Source organism: Propithecus coquereli, unplaced genomic scaffold, assembly GCF_000956105.1.
Source record: "Propithecus coquereli isolate 6110/MARCELLA unplaced genomic scaffold, Pcoq_1.0 Scaffold44, whole genome shotgun sequence".
NCBI classification, from domain to species: domain Eukaryota; kingdom Metazoa; phylum Chordata; class Mammalia; order Primates; family Indriidae; genus Propithecus; species Propithecus coquereli.
Genome location: NW_012150174.1, coordinates 10,221,896 through 10,233,460, shown reverse-complemented (window position 1 = coordinate 10,233,460; position 11,565 = coordinate 10,221,896). Strand labels below are relative to the sequence as shown.

The 11,565-nt window shown below is 39.7% G+C and overlaps 1 protein-coding gene across 2 annotated transcripts in view; it reads right to left on the bottom strand.

Moving 5' to 3' along the window:
- The window catches only part of TMEM41B (transmembrane protein 41B), a 19,504-nt gene extending 8,746 nt beyond the window's left edge, over positions 1-10,758 (bottom strand). For both annotated transcript variants that reach the window (XR_001137884.1, XM_012654444.1), the window contains exons 1-3: positions 10,326-10,758; positions 2,640-2,757; positions 43-171 (exon numbers count right to left, since the gene is read on the bottom strand). Coding sequence is in view for 1 of the 2 variants with exons in the window: in XM_012654444.1 (XP_012509898.1) it covers positions 43-171; positions 2,640-2,757; positions 10,326-10,446 (368 nt within the window). In the remaining variant the exon portion in view is untranslated. The remainder of the gene's footprint in view (positions 1-42; positions 172-2,639; positions 2,758-10,325) is intronic.
- Positions 10,759-11,565: the final 807 nt, after the last annotated feature.

The following is an 11,565-nucleotide window of genomic DNA, read 5'->3' as shown; positions in this document are numbered from 1 at the left end:
TCTTGAAAAAAATTAGAAAATATTTTTCACTTAAAAGGATACAAAATATATGTAGCAAAGTAAGCTACAAGTACTTGAACATAAAAGGTGTCTTTATATTTGGATAAAACTTTTCCTAGAGCCTTGGCATCATCCATATCTCTGGGAACCTTCATATTCACTCTTTCTTCTCTAAAGAAATAAAGTGGAAAATTTTAAAACAGAATTTTGCCAAGAAAATTAATATTTAAGTCAAGTTCAAATCATGAAGTTTTATCCAAAATGATTTGATGTCCCAATCTAATACATCAAGTCCAAATTAGTAATTTTTAAGTTCAAAAACAAATTATTTGTTTTTTAATGCTTTAAGATAATTTCACAAGATATAAAAATTCATATATGAAAGTTCAGGATGACCCAAACTAAAGGTTAAAAGCATTTATTTCAACATTGGTATAAACTTTAAATATAAGAAATGAAACCTCTGATTTTAGAATATTAAAAACACATGTAACATCATTTTGGGTAACCCAAGTCAATAACCATTTACAATGGAATTATGTAAAAACTAATGAAGTCATAGTTCACACCTATCTAAAATATCTCAGCTCAAAGTTCAGAAAAAAACTTCAACACTTTTCCCTTTCTATTAACTTTTACCTTTATTTGGCACTTTGGAACTGAGTTCTTGCTTATGAAAACCTCAAGCAATCACCTTTGTATAGTATGCTCATTTGATTACATGTTAAAATTTAATTCACCCTGCAGAACAATGACAGGGTGCTGCTTTCTTAAGTCTTATAAAAATATCTGGTAAACTAAAATGGCTACCCATTTATAAAATTTAAAAACTAAAAAGTCTCTATAGGTCCATGAATGCATGGGCATGCACACATGCAGAGAGAGAGAGACAGAGAGAGAAGAACACAAAAGGTTTGTAAATAGAACATTATTTTATACAAGTGATATGTTATTCTTAGAGCAGACTGGGAGCGAAGACAACCTTACAGTCTATTCTTTCCCTCTTTCAGTCAGCTGTTTATTCCCTGCTCCTTGATCAAAATCAGAAAGAATCTAAATTCAATCATACTAATATTAACTTAACAATATAACATGCCACCCTCTCAAAGGCATTTACATGGATATAAGAAATCAAAATATTAAAATAAAAATAATTAAGTTTAACTATGAAATTTCAAGCATAAAGAACTGAGAATGAGAATGAAAGGAAACTGGAGGAAATATGAATTTTCTCATACTGTGAAATCATTTCAGTTATCCATTATCACACCAGGCAAGCCCTGGTTGAAAGTCTAACTACATTTTAGTAGTCCTTTACGTAATCTACGATTATACCAGGGCGGTATTACTAAGGTTAAATAGCCCTGGGATATTCTGCCTTCCTAAAATATGTTTCACAATCTCTTGCCTAAAATTAAAAAAATTCTGGCAGGGCATGGTGGCTCACGCCTACAATTCGGGAGGCCAAGGCAGGAGGATCAAGATCGCTTGATGCCAGGAGTTTGAGACCAACCCAAGCAACAGCAAGACCCCATCTCTACAAAAAAATAGAAAAATTAGCTAGGCATAGTGGTGTGTGCCTGTAGCCCAAGCTACTCAGGAGGCTGAGGCAAGAGGATTGCTTGAGCCCAGGAGTTTGAGGTTGCAGTGAGCTATGATGACACGACTGCACTCTAGCCCAGGAGACAGAGCAAGACACTGTGTCAAAAAATAAATAAAAAATTCTGAAAACCAAAAGTAATTTGTCAGGAAAAATTGACCCACATTTGTATAAGGTTATAGTTTTTTATCATGTTTAGTGTTTCTATGCAGGTTTCTCTCCAAAAATATTAATGTATTTGATTATGGGATGCTGCCTGCTGGAGGTATCACATAACATATTGTACACACTCTATGATATCTTTCCAAAATGGGAAAATTCTAAATTCTGAAACACATTTTACACTGAAGTTTTAGCTAAGGAGTTGTGGATGTGTACTTGATATACAGTCTTTTACAAGGTCAATTTCACTGTAAAAGTACCTATTCAGATCATGTAATTTCCATAAAACTGGGAAGAGAAAAAGCCAGGAAACAGATGTGGTATGTAAAGAAATGGATGAATAGAAGCAGGTAAAAAACTGATCACAAGGAAAAGGAGGAAGGGGGAAAATAGGGACAGAAAAAGTGGAAAAGCAGAGAATTCCATGTCTTATTCCAACTGTAGGTCATTATCTATTATGGACTGTAAAATAAATTTACTTGGTCCCTACTAGCATTAAAAAACAAAACATATAGAAAATAGCATCTGTTTCTTGAAACTTTAACTTGATTTAATATGTATATGATTGCAATAATGAGAGACAGAAAGCACATGTGAGCAGCATCATAATATAAAAATGTATTTATTTTAGTTATATTTTTAAAAATTTTTGAAAGCAATTAGAAAGATGAGGCCATAATTAGAGAAGCAGTGCTAGGAAAACCTTGAGTAGAAAATCAAGAGGTATATTTGGAAAGAAGTATTTAAATAACAGTGTTGCTATAGACTTGCTACAAGCCCTAGAGCATGATAGCTCTATCACTTAAAGTTTTAACTTTTAATTCACTTTCATCTTATAAATTTCTAGCATTTTCAGTTTCTCTCTCATCATACTTACTCACTAAGCTGAGGAAAATTTTTATACACCAAAAACATAACAAAAGCTGCAGATAAGAAAATGGACACCAATATAAGGAGTGACATTCTTGCTGATCCACCTTCTGCCCAGGCTTTTTCTGAAAGGAAAAAAAGGTGTAATTAAGATAAATATAAAGGAAGACAATATTCCAAGCCAGCAAATAATTTCCCTAAATGCTTTCCTCCCAAAAACTGTTCATACTTTTGCCCAAACACTGTGATATTAAATTTTAAGTATTATATAGTATTTAAAGTTTACCTACTGGACATATTACTTTTGGGGAATATATCCATTTTAGAAGCATGAAAAAACAGAAGACCAGAATTTGTAGCACTGATTTGTTGATAAGCCAAAGAGTCGGGGGAGGGGAGTGGGAGAAAACACTGTTCTAAATGCTATCACTGGCTCTCAATTTTGTACCTCTACACTGGGAGCTGACAGCATAGACAGAATTGCCTCTCTGAAAAAATGAGGTAATTTGGCAATTACTTCAACTGTCTTAAGAACACAAATACTCACAAATGCAACCAGAGAATGTTATACTTTCTCTTTACACCAAAGGCTTTGGAATATAAAGTTGAACCTCAAATGTGTAGAGCAGCTCTGTCTGTGACTCCAAGAGTGGGAGAACATTTGCATTTCCTCACAAAGTAATCTCAATGTTATCTTAAAAATTATATGAAAGATAAAAGTATGGAATGAGATCCAGAGATCAGCAAGCCGAAGAGCGAGCAGGGCTGTTTTGCCAGGAAGCAGTCAACAGTGGGGAGGGCAAGTCAGCTTAACACAGTGCTCACCAGGGAAAAGGTAGGAATGGTGACTCAATTTTTACTGCCTGCATTTACCATTAGCCTATGTATACACTGAGAATATTCAGAGGATTTAAAAATCTGTATAATTAGGATTTATTAATATTATTCTTAGTTCCCTGGGAATGGATCCACCCTATAATCCTCCTTCAACTACTGTCCATGTGGCTTTCATACATGCTTTTAATGAAGTATCCTAAAGTATTGGACTCTCTATACTCTACTACCTTAGAACATCCTTTTTCATAAGTGTATAAAGATGTATGAGACAGGTGTCATTGCCTGCTCTACCTCCATCTCCATTCCCTGAGAACCTTCCCCTGTCCCCAAAAGGGGCCAATCTCAGTGGCCCTATTCTTACACTGGTCCATGGTTGGATACTGGACCCAAGTAAAACAATTCATTATTGGCTGACCAGATTTTTCTCTTAAGATCTTGAACTAAGAAAAAGATACTGTTTATCAAGGGATGGTGGGTCTTGGGGCTAAAAGGTCACAGAGGGGAGGCCACAGTCAGTCAATAACATGTTAAGCCAAAGACACGTACCAGAAAATATGGGAGGAGAGGTTGGAACAGAAACCCAGAGGAGCAGAAATGAGAGATACAGCTAACCTACTTGTTGATTCCTAACTTTCCACTTCCCTTAAAGTCTGGCTATATTTCTTGCTCATGGATGCCAGTAAGATTGTCTCTTATATTCTTACAAGAACCTTGCTTTTTTATTTGTGCTCGTTTAAACTGATTTCTATTCCTTTCAACCAAAGTCATGACTAAATAAAATATAAACTTCATTATATCCCCTGTCTCATTATGGCAGTTTTATATATAATTGATTTTGCTAGATTTTGTAGATTTTGCTAAATTCTATGTTGAACATAGAGCAACAGAAACCACCTCACCCCTTGCTACTCAAAGTGTGTTCTGTGGACTACATGAATAAGTATCACCAAGGAGCTTGTTAGAAATGCAGACTCTCGGGCCGGGCACGGTGGCTCACGCCTATAATCCTAGCTCTCTGGGAGGCAGAGGTGGGCGGATTGTTTGAGCTCAGGAGTTCGAAACCAGCCTGAGCAAGAGAGAGACCCTGTCTCTACTAAAAATAGAAAGAAATTAATTGGACAACTAAAAATATATAGAAAAAACTAGCCGGGCATGGTGGCACATGCCTGTAGTCCCAGCTACTCGGGAGGCAGAGGCAGAAGGATTGCTTGAGCCCACGAGTTTGAGGTTGCTGTGAGCTAGGATGACGCCACAGCACTCTAGCCAGGGCAACACAGTGAGACTCTGTCTCAAAAAAAAAAAAAAAATAATAATAATAATAAAAAAAGAAGTTCTAAGAAAGGGGGAAACATCGACCATTTGTTTTTAGAAGTCATTCTTGTGTCCACAAATACCTTCAGAATGAAAAAAATAAGAATTATTAATGGTTTTAAGGGATTAAAAGATGCTCATAACATTAAATTATTTGCATTAGTCCTTTTTGTATGCTGGACTTGATTCCAGCAGGAAAGTAAGTTAAAACTGGGCTGGGGCAAGTTCATTCCAGATAGACTTAAAAGTATTAATAGCATAACTTTAAAAAACAATCGGCATCCTGAAAAAATATACAGACTACTTACATGTATAGTATGTCTTTGCTTTGATGTCAGCCCATAGAAAACCATGCTCCCAAACCCAGTATTTTTATATTACCCTTATTCCTTTTCCAGTACAGCAACTTTTTATTTAATAAAGTAGGTGGTGTGTGCCTGTAGTCCCAGCTATTCCGGAAGCTGTGGTAGGAGGATCTCAGAAGATTTCTTGAGCCCAGGAGTTTGAGGTTGCACCGAGCTATGATGAGAGCACTGTATTCGAGTCTCAAAAAAATATATATATGAAATAAAAATTTTAAAAACCACACATAGAGAAAGCATGTTTATAGGTAGAAGCAGCAGCACTCCCAATCTTGTATAACGCTCATTCTCTAAGGCTTGTGCCCTGCAACCCTGCTACTATCCAACCCACATATCCTATCACCTACCCCCTTTCAGATAGATCCTCCAATTCACTGAAGACCAAGACCAAACTTGTAGTAAAAGTATCCATAATCCTAAAAGATTTCATCATTCAATTGGATGATCTACCCAATCTCAAAATTCTTAGACTTTCATTTCTGTTCAATTTTAGCCACCTACTTCCAAGGCTATACACTGAATTCTCACATCACCTGGAACTGCTCTACCTTGGACATTTCAAATTCCAATATTCCATTCCTTCATCACCTTTTTTCTTCCACTAGCTTACTTTCTCCATATTCTCCCTTCTGTTGGACTCCTTCTCTTCCTTCCATGCCAGCCTAGATTTCGAGATGTATCATCTGAACCAGCACCTTTGATTAAAATTCTTAGCCTTTCCTTACGGCTATCTAAGCCAAAAATCAGTGCTACAAGTTCACTTTCGTCATTCCTACACCAAGATGGTTGAGCACAAACAGGAAAAAAGTCACAAGTGACCCATCATACATCACTGGGAAAAATGATTGAACCCCATTCCCTTTTCTGAGTATGGAACATGAATCAGTCTGAGCCAATCAGGTTATTCTTACCCTCTGACAACACTGACAGGTTCCCAGATGAGCATTTGCTCTGAGGCAATCTAATCAGTGAATATTAAGACTTTTATTGGTAATGCTAGGACAAAGAGTCTCAAAATTAACAAAGAATCATTTAGCTTACTTGGAGCTTCAAGAGGGAACTAAATTTAGGGTAAAGCTGGTATCAAGTAAGCACACCCACACAGGAAAGAAATCTGATCCTGAAGATACTGAGCCACTGGCTCCAGCCTGAATTCACTAAATCTTACTCCATCTCTTGATTTTTTTAACTTACATGCCAATAAACTCCCTTTCAGCAAGGGTTCCAATTGGGTTTTCTACTGATTGTAGGCCAAAAAAAAAAAAGGATCCTGATACATAATATTTGGGTTGAGACTGACATCAACAAATCATACTAATATCTTAGTTGATGTTCAGTTGCCAAATCTGTTTTTAGATCTCTTTTATCAGTAATCAAAGCTTCCTTCTTCCTCTACCTTGATCACAGCAGATGTTTGAGGAGGAGTATTTGTTGAAGCAAATTAGCAAGGCAAAATCCAGAATAGGAATCTGAGAGGGATTTATTGCCGAAATTCAAACAAGATTGTCTTCTAACAGCTGTAAAACCAACTTGGAGATAGTGTTTCTCAAACTTTTTTGACTGGGTTCCACAGTAAGCAATGTATTCCATATCTGGTACATACCAAATCTACATAACTGAAAAAAAAAGATTTCAAAATACAATACCTGCCCCCTACCACATGGAAAGCACTCTGACAGTTTCTCTTCTGTTCCATTTGTTTTAAATGCTCATCATTCGATTACTCATCAAATTGATTTCATATCCTTCACATGGGTAATGACCTATATACTGAGAAAAACAGTCCTAGGAGTTCTTTTAAATTAAAATGGGGGCTGGTCTGATGGTAGTGCATTGTTAGAACTTATTAACATTAGTGTCACTAAAGTTAGTATACCAACCCCCCACTGCTAAATTTGACTGGCTTAAAATAAATAAACAAACAAACAAAAATAAATGGGGAGGCTGGGCATGGTGGTACGCCTGTAATCCTAGCACTCTGGGAGTGCTAGCCGAGGTGGGAGGATCTCTTGAGACCAGGAGCTTGAGAACACACTGGACAATACAGGAAGACACTATCTCTACAAAAAAAATAGAAAAATTAATTGGGCATGCTGGCATGCACCTGTAGTCCCAGCTACTCAGGAGGCTGAGGAAGGAGGACCGCTAGAGCCCAGGAGTTTGAAGTTGCAGTGACCTATGATGATGCCACTGCACTCTAGCCTGGGCGACAGAACAAGATTCTGTCTTCAAAAAAAAAAAAAAACCAGTAAAATGGGGAACTTGCTAGTAAAAAGACCAGCCAGGGCAAACAACCCAAAAAAGAATGTATGCCCAGGCACCCTCAAACAGATAAGGTTAAGAAGCCTCTTAACTGGTTCCATCTTGTCTTTCTCTCACCCTTCCTCATCATACAACAATTAGACCTTCACTGTTATTGCCTTTCTCAAGTCTTTGAAGTGGTCCATAGTCTACTAGGCTCAGATCCTAGACTAGACACCAGAAACATGGCAAGAAACCCACTAAATGTACCAAACATTGCAGTTAGAGTGTAAAATATTTCAAACATACACAAGATGATAACTCTATTTGTCAAAGTTATTTGAATGTGTCAATAAAATACAAATTCATTTAAAGTGTCACAAAATTCTATTACCATGTATTTCTCAATCAAGGGTTACTAAAATTTTTACCTCTTCTCTAAAATCTTTCCCTTTTTTGAATGCCAAGTTACCACCTGCAATTAATAAAAATTGTTTTTCAAATACTGGAAAATTAGTTGTTAAGTAGTTACTAATGCCATCACATCAACAGCTGATTACCACCAAGTAAATCAAACCCTATCATGTAAGAGGTCCACAAAATCTTTTCCCTATAAAGAGAATTCCTAACATTAATTAAAGAGAGAGAAAGAAACAGAGACAAGGGGGAAAGAAGAAAAAGAAAAAACTGGGAATTATAAACAGCATGATTCAAAAAACTTCCTTTGCCTAGTATAAAGGTTCACATTAGCCTTCAAGCCTACTACTGTTTCCCTTAGCTTGGAATCCCCTTCCTTCCTCTCTACCTATCCAAACCTCACTTCTCCACGAAGGCATGCCTTCACATCTCTTCCCTCTGTCTTTCTACAGATTTGTAATCTGCAGAAGTCATTTGGCAGCATCATAAGAAGAAAAACTGTTGAATGTCTTGTTCTAATGATAAAATAAGAAACAATTATAAAAGCACTTTGGAAGTTTCAAGGTTCTATTTCCTGAACAGCTTTAGGTTTAAAAAAAAAAAAAAAAAAAAGATTAATAGGCCAGGTGCAGTGGTTCATGCCTGTAATCTCAGGGCTTTGGGAGGCTGAGGCAGGAGGATCACTTGAGACCAAGAGTTCAAAACCAGCCTGGGCAACATGCAAGACCCCCGTTTCTACAAAAAATTTAAAAACTAGCCAGGTGTGGTGGTGGGCACCTGTATTCCTAGCTACTCGGGAGGCTGAGGCAGGAGGCTTGCTTAAGCTCAGGAATTCAAAATTGCAGTGAGCTATGATCATGCCACTGCACTCCAACCTGGGCTACAGAGACCCCCTTGTCAGAAAGAAAAAAACATTAATAATACAACTGCTAACTCAAACCAAATGACAATCTTTATGAATGCCTTAACTGGAAAACACTTTTTCAAGAAAACTAGACCTTGAATTATTGTCATTCTCCGTAGGATAGTCTCAAAAAACGTTCCATTGGCCGGGCGTGGTGGCTCACACCTGTAATCCTAGCACTCTGGGAGGCCCAGGCAGGAGGGTAGCTCAACATCAGGAGTTCAAGACCAGCCTGATCAAGAGCGAGACCCCCATCTCTACTAAAAATAGAAATAAATTAGCTGGACAATTAAAAATATATAGAAAAAATTAGCCGGGCATGGTGGCGCATGCCTGTAGTCCCAGCTACTTGGGAGGCTGAGGCAGGAGGATCGCTTGAGCCCAGGAGTTTGAGGTTGCTGTGAGCTAGCCTGACGCCACGGCACTCTAGGTTGGGCAACAGAGCGAGACTGTCTGAAAAAAAACAAAAACAAAAAAAATTCCATCTAGAACAGATTTATATTTTAACAATTCACTTGAGTTTTTCAAGTTATATAAAATTATTTGGTTCCACTGACTACAAGTTGGAAAAATGCCCAAATACATAAAACTTAAAGAGCCAAATTAGGCTGTTGAAGACATATTAAATTATTTAAAAGTACATTAACATTTCTGCTATACACTTTTTTCTTCTTCTGTCTTTGGACATTGAAGTGCTTTATGCTCTTAAAAGACCTCCTTAGCCATCAATGGTGGTGGAACACACCTGTGTGACCTGCACACAACTCAATGGCCATTTGTTAGGATCACTTCAAGTTTACGAGCTTTAAAAGCATTTAAAGAGCTTAATCATTTCAACAGCTAAAACGCAAGGAACAATTCCATGCCAAGGCAGAATTACTTAGTTTCTAGGTACACTTTTTCCCCTAAAACAATATTTAAAGCCCCGAGAAATACCAGACTGGTGTAATGAGAAAAAAGCTTTAGAATGAGTGATCTTAGCTATAATAATTGCTAACATTTATTTAGCGCCCACTTTAAATACGCCAAGCATTACATTTAATCTTTTATATGAATTATTCCATTTATCCCACGCACCAACCTATTATCATCATCCCCATTTTACAGTTCAGTTTTTTAACGTTACCAAGTTCAAGGTCACAAGTAAATACTAGTAGAGCAGAGACTCTAACTCAGGTATACCTGGAAGTATTAAGTCCTTGCTTTTAATTACTATTTTATTAATCTGGCTTTATGACTGTACAAGTCATATGCACACCCTGGGCGTCAGTTTCTTCATCTGTAAAAGCAACGCAACGAATGCTAAATTTCCTTCCAGCTCTGCCTAGCTTCCTTATTATCAACCTTATAATTTCCCTGCGCAACACGCCAGTGTCATTCCTTCTTTTAACCGAATTCAACTAAACAATCATTTATAACGCACCTACTAGGCGTCTGGCCTGTGCTACGCGAGGGCCCGAGCCCAACTCCCCGACTCTCTCCGCTCCGGCTCTCAGGCGCCAGCAGGCCGCCTCTTTCCCCGCAACCCCGAGACCTGCTGGGGTCCTTTCGCCTCCGGAACCCCTCCCAGCAAAGTGGTGACTCCTGGCCAGCCCCAGCTCTGGTCTCCGGGTCCACTCACCCTTCAGGTGGTCTCCGCCGCCAGGCGCCACGGGACCTCGCGTCCCTGCTGCCCTGTCTCCCACGGGGGTCGTGTGGAGTGCCCCTGTCTGCGATCGCTCCGCGACTCTGCCTTTTGCCATGGCTACTGCAGCGAAGGTGGAAGGAGCGGTGCCGTGCCGCGCCCCCTTAACAACAAAACTCCGCCACAGTCTCCTTACAACACTGAAACACCACGGCCAGTGCCACTTCCGGCGCGACCTCCTCACCTAAGACGACCTCAATCCCGCGCGCACGGTGACGCGCAGCAGAAACCCGCAGCGTCCACTTGAACTAAGCTCCTCCCCGCGCCACCCCAGAGCCTCGCGCGCTCGCTCCGGCCCAGTAACCGCGAGACAAGTCAGGATGCCGACCCGCCCCATCCAGTGCCCCGCCCCGCCCCGCGCCCGCGGGAAGCATGCGCAGTCGCGGCACCCAAGTATCCTGGCTGCGGCTGGGGCGCTCAGATGCCTAATGCGCATCCTTAATTATCCGGAAGTGCGGTCCTGGAGACTTCAAACCCTTTGTCCCGGCCGCCGGAAGTGCCTGCAAGTGATCAGTTGGCGTTTTGGGACTGACGCTGACTCAGTTGCTCGGTACTGCACTAATTCCACAGTTGCTGTTTGGAATCTGGAGGGGTTAGAAAGTGCTTGGTCTGGAGATGGTGGAATACATAAAGCCTGAGCCAAACCTACCTGAATTTCAGGAAACCAGGGCCCAGGGAGGGGCTATATATAACCTGTGAAGGTCACAGCGTGGCAGAAATGGGTTTAGATCCGCGTTTTCTTGTTCCCAAGCAAATGCTTTTCCTTCTCATCACCCTACTGCCCCTCACTAGTAAACCCAGGTCAACTAGTTACACTTCGCTTTTCTTTTTGCAGAGTCCACACCTGAACCTACCTTGTTTTGGGTTTTGTTTTTTTGTTTTAAATTGAGACAGGGTCTTGCTCTATTGCCCGGGCTAGAGTGCAGTGGCTCACTGCAACATCAAACTCCTGAGCTCAGTTACTTTTTCTGCTCCTACCCCCAAAGCAGCATTCACCTTACACTCATTAGTAAGTGTATTGGAATTCCCTCTTGAAAGCAACTTGGCAGTATGTATAAAAATATTGATCTTGGCCGGGCACGGTGGCTCACGCCTGTAATCCTAGCACTCTGGGAGGCAGAGACGGGTGGATTGTTTGAGCTCAGGAGTTCGAAACCAGCCTGAGCAAGAGCGAGAC